We start from the raw sequence: 13285 nt of genomic DNA on the forward strand, positions 1-13285 counted from the left end.
CACAATCGATGGTGCTCAGGGGTTACTTCTGGCTCAGAAATCATCCCTGGCAGGTTCGGGGGACTATATGGGACTCTGGGGATCGAACCCGACCAAGTCCATCCCTGATCAGTAGCGTGCACGGCCAACGCCCACCACTGTGCTATCACTCTGGCCCCAAAATACATATTATAAAAGTTTTTTTCTGTTTTTTTTTTCTTTTTTGTTTTGTTTGGGGCCACACCCGGTGAAGCTCAGGGATTATTCCTCGCTATGTGCTCAGAAATCACTCCTGGCTTGGGGAACCATATGGGAAACTGGGGGATCGAACCGCAGTCTATTCTAGGCTAGTGCGGGCAAGGCTGATGCCTTACTGCTTGTGCTACCGCTCCGGCCCAATATTATAAAAGTTATCTCTCTCTTCTTCAGATCTTTTGGGCCACAACTGACAGTGCTTAGAGATTACTCCTGGCTCTGTGCTCAAGCATCACTCCTGGTAGTATTCATGGGATCACATACTTTGCCAGGCATCAAATTGGGGCTAGATTGAACCAGTGTCAGCCATGTACCAAACAGGTGCCAAAACTTTGAACAACCTTCTCTGGCTCTGTTAATCTTTCTCTTTTTTTTTCTTTCTTGCCTTCTTTAATTTTTTTAAACATATAACTCAATTTTTTAATTAATATAACTGAATAACAATCTGATGACTTGTTTATATGGTAAAAATATGGACCTCCTGAACTTAAGAGGAAGATTCTTTGTTCATGCTATTCCTTAGAAAATTAAAAAAAGAGAAAATCAGCTTATTTGCTGCAAAGACTACTTATTGATACTTTATAGTCTGAGATTTTTAGGATAAGGCTTTTAACAATCTCTTGATCGCTTAGTGACAGATAATAATCTTCATAAATTTCCTCCTGCATACTTGTTCCCCCATCTTTAATTTTTTATTTTCTTTGTCTTTGTATTTGATTGTTTCCTCTGCATGAAATGTCCTACCTGGATCTTTACAGGATGACTTACTCAAGTCTCTGCTCGAACTCCCTTCTTCAGGGAATGTGTCCCAATTACCTGACCTAAAATAGTTTTCTTAGTCATGTTGAGTGGCAATATGTGTGTGTAAAAACGAAACACACCAATGATAAAAAAAAATCATAATTACAAAAATAGATCCATCCTCATTTTTAGGAACCAAATAATTTTCAAAGTGAATAAAATAAATCCACATTAAAAAAAAACACATTGAATACAATAATGTGAGGGATAGCAGAAAACAAATAGAAAATGAGAATGTGTGAAAGAGTTAAGCCCAGTGCATATTATGAATATAACCGACAAAAGAAAGACTAATATTTAGTGATTCTAATTCCATGCACAGTACCGTTCAAAGAAAGTTTAGTTCTATGTTAGTCTAACAGCCAAACAAATGGTTACAGATTACAAAAGCTGTTTGTTTATTTTAAACTCCTATTTCTGTACTCAGAAATTAATTACTCCTTGTGGGGAACCATTATGGGATGCTCTGGATTGAACCCAGGTCAGTCATGTGCAAGGCAAGTACCTTCCCTACCATCCTTTCACTCTGTCCCCTAAAAGCTTCTTTTCTATGGTGGTAAGAAACAGGAGTGAAGGACAGATGAGACTGAGATTAGAATATCTTTTAGGAATTGGTTCCTTATTTACTTACTTTCTTATAACACAAGGTATCAATAATTCAGAGACTCAGATGAAGGCTATACCTGGAAACTGATTACTTGTTAATTTTTATATTGTTCCAAGTCTATTATGGCCAGATAACACGAGAAAATCAAGGCTCTGATTATAAGGTCACTTATTTAAGTAATTTATGTAGCAGAACTGGGATTTCAACCACATCTGTCATATAAGAAAAAGCCCAAGTCCTTAGTTCATTAGAACATTGAACTGCTTCTACCTGAGATAAAAGATATGAAGTATGGAAAAGCAAAAGAGAAAAAAAACAAAAACCATGTATTGATACATTCTTCCTTAAACCTTATAGTCTTCATTGACATTTCCTTCTTGTATTATTTAGTATTCTTTATTATTTTTCTCAGATTTCTCTGCATAAACTCATACAACCTAACATTCAGAAAGTAAAAGAAAATTTATTCCATATTTCAGCTCTTCTAAATTTTAAACTGACTTACATGCTACAAAGGTTATTTTCTTTAAATAGTGACAAATATATTCTTCATTAGCACCTCCAACGACATTCAATGCTTTCTGTGATCAATCTTAATGCTGGTATTTTCTAGCTTCAAAGACTGACAGAACTACCCCAAAACCATGCTTTAAAAAGGCTACTTGTTCTCTCCCCTCCGGCAAAGTTATTTCGCATGATCTATATGCACAAAAAGGACCTTCCTTCTGTCTATGAAGTTACGGCTCCTTTTAAATCAATCAATTAGCATATAAGTCTACTAGATCTTTTCATTATTCAGGTTTCTTAAGAAAAATTCAATTTGCTGTGGGGCCAGAACAACAGTACAGCAAGTAGGGCACTTGCCTTGCACACAATCTGTGTTCGATTCCTGGTATGCTATAAAGTCCCCTGAATCCTACCAAAACTGATCCTTGTATGCAGAGCCAGGAGTAAGCTCTGAGCACCTTCGGGTTTGCCCCCATCCCCCACAAAAAAGCATTTTCTATAGTCAATCACATGTTTATTTTGTTTATTTATTTTTTTGGTTTTTGGGTTGCACTCCTGGCTCTGTGCTCAGAAATCGCTCCTGGCAGGCTCGGGGGACCATATGGGGATGCTGGGATTCGAACCACCATCCTTCTGCATGCAAGGCAAACGCCCTACCTCCATGCTATCTCTCCAGCCCTCACATGTTTTTCCCATGTGTATTAGTTTTTTTATTTCCACAGTACACCATAAACAATTTTTTACATATGCTTAAAACAATAAAAAGCAAGTGCTTAGTATTCACAGCTGAACATTTCATGCTAGTGTTTTCATCATAATCATCTTTTCAGTTGTGTGCTTATTATGAGAATTCTCTAACCATCCATTTCAATGTGGAAGAGCTCGAAAGCAAGTCAATCAACATTCATTATCTGAAAACCAAGTCACATGCAGAACAAAAGCTCTGAGTACTTCTCTGTAGATCATATCATATGGCTGAGTACAAGTAACGTTATCTTTACAATAATCATAGTACTAAAATATTAAGATAAGACTAAGTCTCTCAACCAACCATTCATTAGTAAATTCAGCTTAATGAAAAAAAAAAAGATTATGTCTCACACACACTAAAAGTCTTACCTTGCTGAGTATTTTGTTCTTGCATTCGATTCACAGTGAGGTCTAAGGGGCCATCCTGTTCTTCCTGAAGCGAGTTTTCTGCTTGATTCATTTGGATACTTTTACATATTAGACTTGGTCCAATTGAACCATTTCTATTTTCTTGAATTTTACCACTTTTGGAAATATACTCAATTGCAAACTGACGTATCATCTTTTTCATTAATTCCTGAGCAACTAGGGGAATGTTAGGATCACAGTTCTGAGGAAGATCTAGGGAAGAAATAAACATAATGAGCATTAAAAAATAGAAATGCAAAATACTAAATACGTATATATATTTAAAAATTATGATTTCAAAAATCTTTTAATATCAGTCTGCATTTACTAGTGATTTCTTGGGACTTACCACGAGAAAATGTTAGATAGTATGACACTATAAAAACCTACACATTGCTACACTCACTGAAAACAAGTATTTTCAGTTGCATTGAAAAGTACAAATAAGAAATTAAGACACAAAAGCTTATTTTTAGACCATAGTTCTAATGTATTCAATTAGATGTCAAAATAGGAAACATAAATTTTGAAGCAATTTTTAATCTCATACAGTAAGTACACATATAACTTCTTAAACTACTTAAAACATGACTGTTTTATTGCAAATAAATTATTCAATTCTGAAAAGTTTACATAAATATTAATGCCATTGAAGACTTTTCTTTCAACTTTTAATTAATTAATTTTTGAGAGTCTCATCTTGGTGATGCTAAGGAGCAAGTACTCCTTGCTTTGTGCTCAGGGATTGCTTGTAGGGGATTAATCCCTGAGGGGGGGGGGCATAAGGGTTGCTAGGGATTGTCAGCGAGTACAATCCATTGTATTATCTTCTTGGCCTCCACTCTGACTCTCGTTTTTTCATTTACGTGCTTCACTGATAATTATTTGTTGTGTCCAAGAATTGTCAGTAATCTACCACATTCACTTTCTTTTTTCCAGTGTTTGTTTTCAGAAAAACTGAAAGTAGATTATCTAGAATTCCATTTCACACTTTAGTGTTTCAGCATGCAATTGATGAATTTGTTAATATCCTCCTATAGATGAGGCACTAGTATTACTGAGTACTTTGATCAGCCCTCAATTCTAGCATGAGTTCATCTATAATGAAATTAGCATTTAATGATGCTTAAAACTTGTCTGAGATTCTAAGTAATTAAAAAATGTTTTTTGAGGTTATGGATTATGGCTCAGTGATAGAGCTTTTATTTCATATATGAGGCCCACAAAAAATTCCAGTAAAACACAGATGAAAATTTTAGTTGTCTTTATGAACTTAAATTATATATACATCCTGTCTAAATTTTTAGTGTTTTGTTTTTGGGCTGCCCCCAGAAGTGTACAGGGCTTGTTCCTGGCTCTGCACTCAAGAATCACTCTCGGCAGATGTTCTGGATTTTAATTTGTTTATAAAATCAGAAAGAACAGAATTGAAAATCAAAATAGGATTTGATTACATAATAAAGCAAAAGCAGTTTACATTTATAATCATGATGTAAAATAACAAAAATATTAACTGGAAAAAGAAATTAATTTCTAAACTCATGTCATACTTTCTAAGTTCAGAATCCTTTTTTTTTTTTTCTTTTTGGTTTTTGGGTCACACCCGGCAGTGCTCAGGGGTTACTCCTGGCTCTATGCTCAGAAATCGCCCCTGGCAGGCACAGGGGACCATATGGGATGACAGAATTCGAACCACTGTTCTTCTCCATGAAAGGCAAACACTTTACCTCCATGCTATCTCTCCGGCCCCAGTTCAGAATTCTTATAATATTTTTTAAATAATTTTTATTGAGACCAATGTGAATTACAAGTCTTTCAGTTATATTTAAGGTACATAGTGACAGTGAATTAGGACAATTTCCACTACTAGTATTGACCTTCTTCTTCCATAGCTCCCAGCATAATCCCATACCCCTGCCCTTAGTCCCCTAGATTGCTATGTAACAGGTCCCTTTTGTAAATAGCTTATTGTAGTTTGGGTCTCTTGAATTTACTGGTTAACTTTGGGTTGGGTATTTAGGTCTGGTCATTTTTTATTTCTACTCAAAGCCTGCTTTGCCCCTGATACCATCCACTTTTTCCCCTCTCAATTTGTAGGAAGATATAGAAATATGAGGCAGAATAAGATGAAGAATCCTTATAATATTGCACAAGTAATATTGCACATGATTTACCAACATGAAAAGTTCTGAATCCTCAATTTAGGGCCATGGGGTTTGGTGATAAAAACGCTGCCTTCCATGTGTGGACCCTGAGATGGATTCCTGGAATCACCCCACAAGATCCTCTAGGGCAGTGTTTCTCAATTATTTTCTGTCACACACCCCCAGGAAGAAAACATTTTTAGCGCCCCCTCCACGACTGTAAATAGTATCTTTATTAAAAATAAACTTTAACCTGCAAAACAAAAATATATAAAATAATTTGAGCTAATTTTTTAATCAGAGGTGATGTCTGGATTAATGGCTACAATGAGCACGTTTTGCAATGCATAACTTTTCGAAGAAAGGTTTGAAGCAGGACACAGCAACTCTCAGCTCCAGAGACATACAGAGACATAAACACAGGGCTTAGATTGTTATGACAATGTTTGCTGAGGTCAAATGTGCCCCCCTTTATGGAGCCTCGTCCCCCCCCCCTGCGGGGGCGCCCCACTATTTGAGAAGCACTACTCTAGGGCAATCCTTGTACCACAAGCAAGGGTTTGACTCCCTATACATTTCATGTGATACTCCTTCCATTCTCCAAAGACAAATGCATTGAAAGCCGTTATTTTTTTTATTTTAAAAGAATTCCTTTGAGACTAGGGACATAGCTCAAAAAGCTGGAGCAAGTGCCTGGCATGCACAGACCTTGAGTTCAATTTCGGGCACTTGCGTAGCCCTGCAAGCATTGTGAGAGAAAGCCCTGGTGGCCCTCAGATGGGTCTCAGGAACACCAATGGTGAGGACCTAGCATTAAGCCAGCCAGCAAAGCTGGGCTCAGTATTACAGGGAGTGGCCTTTTCTCTGTGATATCCCACACAGGAGAGAGAACATTCTACATCTGTCCCTCTCATGAGCCAGTTCTCTCAACACTATTCCCTCCAGTTCCATCCATACAGTGGCTAACTGCAGGAATTCACCATTAAAAACACACATACACACACACACACACACACACACACACACACACACACACACACACACACAAACATACGGAATAAGAGCACCTTAGAATTTTGTGTAACATTACCCATGCCTTCTGCCCCCTTTTCACTGAACATTAGTCTTTTGCTCTTTAAGAGAAATGTCTATTTAAAGATCAAGTCTTTATCATACACAAGTATTTGCTTCTCGTTAGTTGGCCTTTCAACACTGAATATGGGCATTTATTTTGGGACATATTATTTTTTGGTTTTGGGCCATACTCGGTGGGACTAAGGAATTACTCCTAGCAGGTTTGGGGGACCATATGAGATGCTGGGGGTGGAATCCAATTTGGTCATGTGCAAGGCAAACGCCCTATCCGCTGTGCTATCAATTCTGGCCCGCAGGCTATTTATTCTTTAAAATAGCCATGTTATTTTTTAAAGCAGTTTATTAATTGATTGGTTTTTAAGCCACACCAGCGATGCTCAGGAATTACTCCTGGCTCTCTGCTCAGAAATCTCCCCTGGCAAGTTCAGGGACCATTCAGGATAACAGGAATCAAAATGGGTCTGTCCAGGTTGGTCACAGGCCCCACCACTGTGCTATTTCTCTGGCCCCTAAAATAGCATATTATTTGTTTATTTATTTACTTACTTATTTATTCATTTATTTTTTTGGTTTTTGGGTCACAACCAGCAGTGTTCATGGGTTACTCCTGGGGGACCATATGGAATTCAAACCACTGTCTGACCTGATCGGCTTCGTACAAGGCAAACGCCCTACTGCTGTGCTATCTCTCCGGTCCACATGTTATTTAAATGTAATTAATCTTTATTTCGCTGCATTTGGATTTTAATATTAAATTAAAAGCCTCTGCCCTACAGCGGGATTTAACAGAAGCCATCAATATTTGCAGCAATACACAGTTACATTATTTAATACTTGTATTTTTTATTCTGTTTGAAACTTATTCCAGTCTACATATGAAGTATGATCTAATTTTTACCTTTTCCAATTGCTTTGCCAACTTTTCCCAAACCACTCACTCAACAGTTAATCATTTCCTTATCAACAGAAATGCTACTTCATCACATGTAAATTTCCCTAGGTATCTGGGTTTCTTATTTCTCAGTGAAATTTCTTTCACAATTAAATGCCCCTACCACTGTTTTAATGTTACAAATTTTGACAATTAGTTCCTGCTATTTTACCAGCTCTTTTTATTTTTACTTATTTATTTATTTATTTTTTATTTTGGGTCACACCCAGTGATGGTCAGGGGGTTAATCCTGGCTCTGCGCTCAAAAATTGCTCCTGCCAGGCTCAGGGGACCATATGGGATGCAGGGGAGGAAATTGGGTCCATTCTGGGTTGGCCGCATGCAAAGTAAACACCCTGCCACCAGCTCTTTTTAAAAAGAGATCTATGCTTGGGAGATAGTACAATCTATGCTCAGAGAGATAGTACAGAAGAGAGGGCACTTGTATTGAACACGGCTGACCCAGGTTCAATCCTTGACATCCCACATGATTCCGAGTCTGCTAGGAATGATCGATCCCTGAGTGAAGAACCAGGAGTAAGATCTGAACACCACCGGGCATGGTCCCAAACCCAAATATATTCTTGCAGTTTTTTTTTTTTTTTTTTTTTGGTTTTTGGGTCACACCCGGCAGTGCTCAGGGGTTATTCCTGGCTCCAGGCTCAGAAATTGCTCCTGGCAGGCACGGGGGACCATATGGGACGCCGGGATTCGAACCGATGACCTCCTGCATGAAAGGCAAACGCCTTACCTCCATGCTATCTCTCCGGCCCATATTCTTGCAGTTTTATATTTCTAAATACTAGTTCCAAGTAGAAGTTGGGTATGCTTTCTACAGAGATCCCATATAATTATACCAACAAGGAAATTGAAATTATCTGCATGCTTGTTTACTCATGTATAAAGCTGTATTTTTTAAAGCATTGTAAATGGCCTATCATTTTGTGTGCTCATTTTTTATCTTAAAACTTTCAATCTTGACACAATAAAATTCTTTTGAGTTAGTTCTACCATTAATGATCTGAGTTTTCTATTACATCTTGCAACTAGAGCTAGTATTTTTTTTCCAAGTCTTATGCATCTAAGTTTGCTTGCCTGATTGCATGAACACAAGGCTCCATCACAAAGTTAAGTAGAGACAGCAGAGTCCTATTCTGTTACACTTTGAGGACATGGTACCACTGTTTCCATGCAAGAGACTCACAGTTTCGAATCAGGAACATTGGCTGGGAATGAAGCTCCTTTCATATATTAGGTCCTTGGTTAAGACCCCAGTACATAGGTAGGCGTGTACACATATATACAAATTAGGGAATATATATTATAATGCTTTATAAATAAATGCATATCAGGAATACACATTAAGTTTTGTTCAGCATCAGTGAAATAAGAACTTTTTTCTCCTTGGATTATTGACTATTAACTGAATTATATTCATAAAAAATAATATAAAAATGGCTTCTGATAATGGAACCATTCTAGCATCACAGAAATAAATCTCACTTGACCAGCTGTCACCTTATTAATGTAGTATGCAATTGCTTCATGTTTGTACTGATTGCTCTCTTGTTATGCGTATTTGCGAATTATCAGCTGGTTTAGTTTCCCAAGGCAGGCTATACCTTCTCAACCCCACTGTTGTGCAGTGTTCGAATGATCCACAAAGTAGTAGTAGTAGCCTTGGGTGTAACTGGGGGTGTGATTCTGTTTGTTCCCCTTAAGAAGGTTGACTTCCAGGACAGCATTTAGTCATTCTTTTCTGAAAAGGGAACATTGAGCCAAATAATACTTGGGCCCCACTGATGTAGATCAATACCATACTTGGGTTTTTAAAAATTTGGAACTTTCAATTATTTACGTTTTAGAGAAACTTACAGGGCAGGGATCTGTATAGGTTAAGAATATTTTAAATATATGTGTAACCTTATATTTCTTATATATGTTGAAGTATTGTGATACTTTTTATCATTTCTATGACAACTTAGTTGAACCAGGTCTAGTTAATTATCCATATGTCATTTAATTGTACAAAATACAATTTTAGGGACCTGGGTGTTAGCATGGCAGGAAGGGTGTTTGCTTGCAAGTGGCTGACCCAGGTTCAGTCCCTGATCCCCGGCATCCCATATGCTCCCCTGAAGCTGCCAGGAGGAATTTCTTTTTTTCCTTTTTTTTTTTTTTTTTGATTTTTGGGTCACACTTGGTGGCACTCAGGGGTTACTCCTGGTTCTGAGCTCAGAAATTGCTCCTGGCAGGCTCGGGGAACCATATAGGATGCTGGGATTTGAATCACTGCCCATCCTGGGTTGGTTGTGTGCAAGGCAAATGCCCTACCGCCGTGTTATCTCTCCAGCTCCAGTAGTGATTTCTGAGCACAGAGCCGGGAGTTAACACCTGAGCTTTTGACCCAAAACAAAACAAAACAGAATTTTGCGTAACCTGTATATTTCATGATTTTTTGCTTTTGTTGTGGTTATTTTTTTCCTTAGTTTTTTTTTGTTTGTTTGTTTTGTTTTTGGGGGGGCACACCCGTTTGATGCTCAGGGGTCACTCCTGGCTAAGCGCTCAGAAATTGCTTGGGGGGGACCATATGGAACTCCGGAGAACCGAACCGCAGTCCTTCCTTGGCTAGCGCTTGCAAGGCAGACACCTTACCTCTAGCGCCACCTCTCCGGCCCCCTTTCCTTAGTTTTTATTCTAATTTACTTTATCTTTCCCTAGTTTTTAAAGAAAATTAGAACTTATTCTTTACATTTTATTGATTAAATATTTAAGAATATATCTTTCCTAATCACTTTTAAATTATATACCCTAAGAGATTAAAAAATATATATACCCTGGATTCTACAACTTTTCACCAGTATTATTTAGAAATTCTATAATTTTGCTTTCCTTGTACCCTAAAGTTATCTATACCTGAGAGTGTTCATATTGCAGGTGGAAAACTTTATTCTTTTCCCTTTTTATTGCATTGAAGCTTTTTTCTCTTTCTTTCTTTCTTTCTTTCTTTCTTTCTTTCTTTCTTTCTTTCTTTCTTTCTTTCTTTCTTTCTTTCTTTCTTTCTTTCTTTCTTTCTTTCTTTCTTTCTTTCTTTCTTTCTTTCTTTCTCTCTCTCTCTCTCTCTCTCTCTCTCTCTCTCTCTCTCTCTCTCCCTCCCTCTCTCTCTCTCTCTCTCTCTCTCTCTCTCTCTCTCCCTCCCTCCCTCCCTCCCCCCCCTCTCTCTTTCTTTCTTTTGGCTTTTTGGGCCACACCCGGTGATGCTCAGGGGTTACTCCTGGCTAGCGCTCAAAAATCGCTCCTGGCTTGGGGGGACCATATAGGACACCAGGAAATTAAGCCCTACTGCTTTTGCCACTGCTCTGGCCCAGAAAGAAGCATTTCCTTTAAATTAACCTTTTATTCTGGGGGGTTCGGAGGCATAATAACGAGTGCTTAAAATTTATTATTGGCTCTGTGCTCAGGAGTCAAGTTTTTGCAGTGCTTGGAGGAACCAAATTGAGTTTGAGGGATCAAACCTGGATCAGTTGTGTGCAAGGCATGCACCTGACCTGCGGTACTATCTCTTTGACCCCAATTTTACCATTTTAAAGTTAACAAACAAAAGGAGCCCACCATCCACACAATAGTACTCAGCCCTATGAGGAACCCTTAAATCAAATCGGCATTTCCTGGAGATAGTAGTGCCCACATGGACAACGATAGATTAATTGGGCCAAAGTACAAAGAGAACTTAACCAGTGCCTATCACATAATTTGAACAAGAAATAGCCCAATTAATTTTATGCAACACAGATCTTTTGTAACAAGTTCTATCAGGAAAAAATAAAATTCAAAATATAAATTTTCAAACATTTTAACAATGAGCAAAATATGAGGGGGGGGGCATACCCAGTGGTGCTCAGGGATTTCTACTAGCTCTGTGCTCAGAAATTACTTCTGACAAGCTCAGGGGACCATATGAGATCTAACCTGGGTCAGCCACATGCAGGGCAAACGTCATACCCACGATGCTATTGCTCCTGCCCCTGAGCAGAATCTTTAAAACACTCAATTTCTTGATTTTAGAATGCAAACATTTTGACGAGTATCTTCTGTGTGTTTTAATTTTTTTGTTTGTTTGTTTTCTGGGTCATACCCAGCAGTGTTCAGGAGATACTCCTGGCTCTGTGGCTGATATAAAGAACTCAACAGAAGCTTTTTTTGTTTTGTTTTCTGTTTTTTGGGTCATACCCAGTGACACTCAGGGGTTGTTATTTCTGGCTATGTGCTCAGAAATCGCTCCTGGCTAGGGGTGGGGGTGGGGCACAGGACTCAACAGAAGCTTTGAATAGCAGAACAACAGAGGCTGAGAAAAAGATCAAGGGACTTCAAAGTGAGAAAGAGGAAACCACCAAGGAAACAGCAGAAGGTGGAAAGTAGCCTAAAAAGAAATGCACAAAATGGGGCCTGAGTGATAGAACAGCGGTAGGACATTTGCCTTGCACACAGTCCACAGGACAGACCTCGGTTGGAATCCCGGCATCCCATATGGACGGTCCTCCAAGCCTGCCAGGAGTAACTTCTGAGGACAAAGCCAGGAGTAACTTCTGAGTGCTGCCGGGTGTGACTCCCCATCCCCCCCCCCAAAAGAAATGCACAACATATCAGAAGACTGTGAAATGAGATCAGGAGGAATAATAATAACGATCATTGAAATTTCAAGAACAAGAAGGCAAATGCGATGAAGAAATAGTAATGAAGTAGATCATCAGTAAGAATTTCCCACAGTTGAAAAATATATGCAGCCAGAATGTGTAACAAGAACCAAGAGGCCCGAAGGTTCCAGTAAAAATAGACCCAAACAGAAAAACGTCAAGACATGACAAAGTCCAAAGATGGAGATGGAACTGTGAGAGTAGCAAGATCAATAAATGGAACTTACATACAAAGGAAAGCCCATAAAGATGTATAGTAGATCTATCATATGAGATTACAAGGCAGAAGAGAATAAAGGGATATAGTAGCAAAAAATGAAATGAATACTTCAAGAATACTCTATTATCTAGATTCTAACACATATTGGAAAATTGATACTGGGCTTCATCGATGGGCAAAATCTTGGGGATTTACTTAGCCTCGAACTAAGCTTTGTAAGAATTAAAGTTTACTCTATGTCTACCAATAGAACAGGCTGAGGAATGGGAGGGAGGGAACCTGAGACATTGGTGGAGGGAAGCAGATACTGGTGTTGGTGGAATTGGTGTTGGAACATCATATGTTTGAAGCAACTCTACGAACACTTTGAAAATAACAGTGTCTTAATAAAGCTCAGAAAGAGGCCAGAGCAATAATACAGCAGATAGGATGCTTGCTTTGAGAGGTTGATGCATTTCCATCCTGGAGTCCATCAAGAAATAATTTCTGAGTGCAGAGGCAGGCGTAACCTGAGTATTGCCAGTATGTCCCCTAAACAAAACAAAACAAAACCCATTTCTTATTAGAGATGGATTGATTAGTACAGTCTGAGTTAGTACCATCTGAGATAGTACCATCTGAGTTGCCACACTCCAACCAAGGTTTGATCCCTGGCATCCTATCATGGAGTACTGCCAATATAATTGCTGAGTATCAAGCCAGGAGTGAGCCCTGAGCATCACTGAGTCTGGCTCCCAAAACCAATAAAATAAGTAAATGTGGTGCTGGAGTGATAGTACAGGAGGGAAGGCACTTGCCTTGCATGTGGCCAACCTGGGCTCCATCTTTAGCATCCCATATGGCTCCCCAAACACTGCCAGGAATAATTCCTGAGAGCAGAACCAGGAGTGAAAT

General features: G+C 38.6%; 1 protein-coding gene across 1 annotated transcript in view; it reads right to left on the reverse strand.

Moving 5' to 3' along the window:
- The window catches only part of LCORL (ligand dependent nuclear receptor corepressor like), a gene marked incomplete at its 5' end in the record, with an annotated part of 124635 nt that overhangs the window by 12712 nt on the left and 98638 nt on the right, over positions 1 to 13285 (reverse strand). Inside the window, one exon of the mRNA XM_049789968.1 lies at positions 3269 to 3520. Coding sequence (XP_049645925.1) covers positions 3269 to 3520 — 252 coding nt within the window. The remainder of the gene's footprint in view (positions 1 to 3268; positions 3521 to 13285) is intronic.

Source organism: Suncus etruscus, chromosome 16 (genome assembly GCF_024139225.1).
Source record: "Suncus etruscus isolate mSunEtr1 chromosome 16, mSunEtr1.pri.cur, whole genome shotgun sequence".
In the NCBI taxonomy this organism is placed as follows: Eukaryota; Metazoa; Chordata; class Mammalia; order Eulipotyphla; family Soricidae; genus Suncus; species Suncus etruscus.